The sequence below is a fragment of the Sinocyclocheilus anshuiensis genome, unplaced genomic scaffold, assembly GCF_001515605.1.
Source record: "Sinocyclocheilus anshuiensis isolate Anshui unplaced genomic scaffold, SAMN03320099.WGS_v1.1 scaffold774, whole genome shotgun sequence".
Taxonomy (NCBI): domain Eukaryota; kingdom Metazoa; phylum Chordata; class Actinopteri; order Cypriniformes; family Cyprinidae; genus Sinocyclocheilus; species Sinocyclocheilus anshuiensis.
In genome coordinates, this window is record NW_015542393.1 from 147,654 (window position 1) to 152,282 (window position 4,629).

Here is a 4,629-nt window from a genome sequence, read left to right on the forward strand (position 1 = left end):
TCAAGCGCCACGAGCTGGTTGTTTTAAGAAGAGCACCTGACATTTTTCAGCAGGCTAAAAACACTTTGGTGGACACACGTTATTGAATATTTATTGTTAGGCATATGGCCTATTAGTCTTTTTTGCATGTATGCAATATACAGGAGCCAAATTTGAGAAAGTAGACCAGAATATTCCACTGCGTTCCTGGACACGCAATTTGCGTAGCTGTAATTATAGGCGGGGGTTATGGTAATTGTGAATGAGCGTGCACGAGTGCCCTATTTACGAATGATTGGAATTCATTAACATACACATGTTTAACTATCAAATCAGACGTTTATGAAGCGTTTGTGAATCCGGAGGAGAGTTTTCGGGATGGTCCGTTTTAGGCACAAATTACTCAGAATTTACTCCTATATTTACGAATGTTTCATGAATGAGGCCCATTGTGTGTCGCTCGGGCCTTGAATACTCATTATAGCTTTTGCTGACCTGCATCCCAAATGATGCAATCCCTGTTACCGTCAGCCAAAATTAATAATGGCCTTAAATTAACTTCCTGTAAACTCTTTCTGAAAGATCTCGCTTTCATTTGGGGAAATTAGAATTTCCATCAAAAGTGACCCGGTTAGGCGAGCGCCAGTGTGACTTTGCGGTAATAGGTTAGCGAGATTTAGGCGTTTCTAAGCTCGCTGCAGGAGTCTTATGTCATACGTTCAAAGCACACTTCAAACAGAATCTCAGATGTTTTAGAATATACTGGATTTGTTGAATACAACTTTAATGTCAAACACGAGAGAATGACTGCTGTCACGATTTTTGAACCCGTCTACTTCTTGTGAGCGTTCATTTTGACCAGTTCAAACCCACCACAGAGCAGAGCCAAAATCTCTGACAAAACCACACATCTACACAACAGAGTTTGACATGTCCGGAAACAAGTAGCCTATTGCACAGCACATGGACAGTTCATTTTTTTGATTTTGTACTGTGAAAGTTGTTGCTCCTCCTTACGGATGGGATGGGTTGAACAAAGCTCTTCCAAAGGGCAACTCACCTCAAGCCTCAGCTACATTTGGATAGTCTACTGAAGAAGTAAGCGAGTATTACAGAGGAAAAGTCACTGGGAGAGCTTCCTCTGGGAACTGATGAAGCCTGTCAAATTTGTCCAAAATGACAAATGGCATCATGCAAACCTGCTTTAATTCATTTGTTTCCCTTGGATTTTGCCCCAAATTCCATGTTCGCTCAAGTCCCAAGTACTTAGACGGCAGAGGCTCATACTGTGGATTATCTTTAGCATTCCATGGTCCAAAACTGTTGTCCTTCTTTTACTGACAGGGAGGCAAATCCTCTGAGCAATGTCCCTTCTACTTTCATCAACAGAAGGAAGCCGTGGCTTCGAGGGTCTGTACAGCTAAATCATAAATCAAAACTGTTCCATCAGACGTGTAGTATTTACATCACTGTACATTAAAAAAGAGATTCCTATGAAAAAAAGACAAATGTAAGAAACAGTTACCCTTCAGTGCTTAAAGAAAGGTGAATATTTCTCCTCAGTAAAGTATACATGTTGAGAATGCATGTCCCTCTTGGATTGCCAGTATTTGGTTCACCAGTTCTTCTGGCTCGTGTTCTTAGTAGTTACACACAGAAGAAAAAAAGAGTACTATTTGGATGTATATATGTTTTAGGTAAGCATAACTACAGTCTGATCATAATAGTAATACATATATATATAATAAAAAACAAACAAAAATCAGTGAACAAATCAGATTCAAATAGGAATATAACCTTGACATTAAATCATCACAAAGTTCACTTAAAAATTGTCCTTACATTCTTTCATTAGAAGTTTACATGGGGATTGTGTACTTCATTTCATATTCACAAAATGATTTTCTCTTTTTTTCTGATTATTCTTTTCATATCTATTCGGCTTCCAGAGCCTCTAACAATGCACAGGGTTGTATAAAACCCAGAGGGTTTTAAAGAAGGTCTCTAGCTGTTTTGTGTCAACCATTAGGCTTATGGCTGAGGGGATTGGAGATGCACATCGAGACGTCTGAGTAAATCGGGGTCTGGTGGTGTGGTAGGATTAGCAGGTGTTTTGACAATGAGGCCATTTATCCTCTCACAGGCATTGCTGATCACAAGTATATTGGATCAAATGTGGAATCAAACATAGGCGGATGACAGGTGAATCACAGGTAGATTTCTCTTTTGGAGCCTTGGCTGGAGGGTGTAGTGGCAGGGGCGTAATCGGCTGTCTGACTCAGGGGGATCTCCTCCCGGGGGCAGTCCTTGCTGGAGTCGCCACCTGTAGAATAGGCACTAGTGTAGGGAGGCAAAAAGCGAACGCTGGCCACTTTGTTGCTCCCACCTCCGCTCCGCTCCTCTCTGTGAAGCTTAGAGCTGCTGTCAGCCATCAGGTGCTCCTGATCCTCCCTCTCCTGGTAAGGCACGAAGGTGGAGAGCTTGGGCCCACTCTTTGCACTCTTGGCGCGGTTGGGTGAGGGCTGTCCAGGCATCCAGCAGGAATCCGAGTGGCCGTATTCCGTACACTCGTGTGTGCATTTTCCCGTCATGGCCACGTCAGGTAGAGGCCTCAGATCTGGAAGAAAAGATAATATAATGATGAGGTCATTTTAATAATAAATACATTTAAAGCAATTCATGCAAAAGGTGTGTTTAGGTAAATGTTCTGTTTTCATAGTTTATTATATATTCAAACAATAATGCTATATAATATAATATAATATAATATAATATAATATACAGTCATTAATATTTATGAAATATACTGACAAAATGTGTAAGTAATATGCATAACACCTATGATCATCTTTACACATTTTCATATGAACAACCAGTCTGTAACTATTTAAGTCTTACAGTTAGCTGTAAGGTGTATGTGTTAGATTCACTAAAAATAACCAAATAATTATAGCTATTCTTTCGGGAATTGGGATACACTGATTGAACTGTGTGATTTTAATTTGCAAAAAGAACCAAGTCAAAAGAGTCTTTCAATCAATAATCGGGATACACTGGTTGCGCACTGTGTTTTCGATTCACTGAAATAGAACCGACTCATTAGAGTCATTCGGGAACCAGAATACATTGGTTGTGCTCTATACTTTTGACTAACTAAAATGAACTGGCTCATTGTAATTCGTCAGGAAATCGAACTACATTGGTAATGCTTGTCTCCGTGTTGTGACGCCATTGAATAAGTAACTCTGTCAGAGTATTTTTTTACAGTGGTGCTGCTATCATTCCGTATGATAAGAACATTTAGTTCGGTATTACTATTATATCCTGTATTTTTTTTTATTTTTTATTATTTGGTTTCATCTACTCAACGTTAAAGGAAATTAATTGACTAAACCTGTTAAAATGATAAATTAAACAAATTACAGAGCACTTTAAATGTAGCCCTACTATTGAAAAGCATAAATGAGTATTGACATCACTATTTTATTGTGAAGCTTTACTTCTGCAGTCAATCAAAGCTGCACAAACAACTCTACAGCCTATTCTCACCCTTGTTCACTGTAACCAATCAATGGATGCTAATGTTCACTATAAAAGGTTGGTGGAGCTGGATGGCATCACAAGAAGCGAAAATTACGGTCTGATCTGCATATGTCAAACTCTCTGTCTGGAAAATATGAATGCAAAAGCTGAGCCTAACCTTTCCTCTGAAAGTGACATTAGATTAGTTTGATAGTGTGCATGTGAAAGGGGGGAGGGCAGAATGGCAAGTTCTCGAGGGCGAAACATTTATTTCCCTAAATGCCTGAGCTCTATAAAAGGCCTGTGATTTGAGGCAGCGGACAACATTATTTTGTCCCTGGTATTTGACCATCATAGAACACACTTTAAGAATATTTTGTTGTTGTTGTTGTTGTTTTTACTTCATAGATAGATAGATAGACATATGAACTAAGAAATAAAAATGGACACTGAAAGCCAATCTATATTTGCTGCATTTTAGCACTTATATTTCTCTTCCACTATGACTCAGGGAAGAATATTCAAAGTTGAGGCTCTGACAGACCAATAGAGACCTTCGTCTCTGGCACACGGCACCTGAATCCCTCTCTCTCCTTTTCGTATCTCCTTCCTTCGAGTTGGAGTTAACCTCAGGAGGGTTCCCGCTGAGCCATAAGGCTGGAGAGCCGGCCCTGCACCACTGCCCCTATCACCAATCACTCCCAATCCGGCTCTCTAGCACTTTTTTTCAGCTAATTAGATTCCGCTGACCCCTTGTCACCATAATAGAATGGAAATTATTTCCAGATGAGTATCTGACATTTGGTGCTGTCTAAAGTAAAGAAGAAAGATGTGTTAAGACTGGGCTCCTTGCATTTTTTTCTGCTCTGCTATTCTTTGATGGAGGGCTGGCACAAGAGATTTGCTTTGTGTCATTTCCATTCAACTGTCATGCCCCTGGGGTGATATGGATGGAAAATATGCATACAAGGTTCAAGCTGTTTTCTCATTAATTCTATGTCCAATTGTGCAGCTGTCACGTTGCACACACACGAGGGACAAGGAGACGCTGGAGAATATGTTGACAGGACTTTATTTGCATGAACCAAGGGAGACGAACACAGGAAGACGTTCACAGGAAGACGTTCA

General features: G+C 40.1%; 1 protein-coding gene across 1 annotated transcript in view; it reads right to left on the bottom strand.

The window, feature by feature from the left end:
* Positions 1–436: 436 nt before the first annotated feature.
* The window catches only part of LOC107692811 (protocadherin-1-like), a 181,373-nt gene continuing 177,180 nt past the window's right edge, over positions 437–4,629 (bottom strand). The window contains exon 5 of the mRNA XM_016492013.1: positions 437–2,596. Coding sequence (XP_016347499.1) covers positions 2,187–2,596 — 410 coding nt within the window. The 3' untranslated portion in view covers positions 437–2,186. The remainder of the gene's footprint in view (positions 2,597–4,629) is intronic.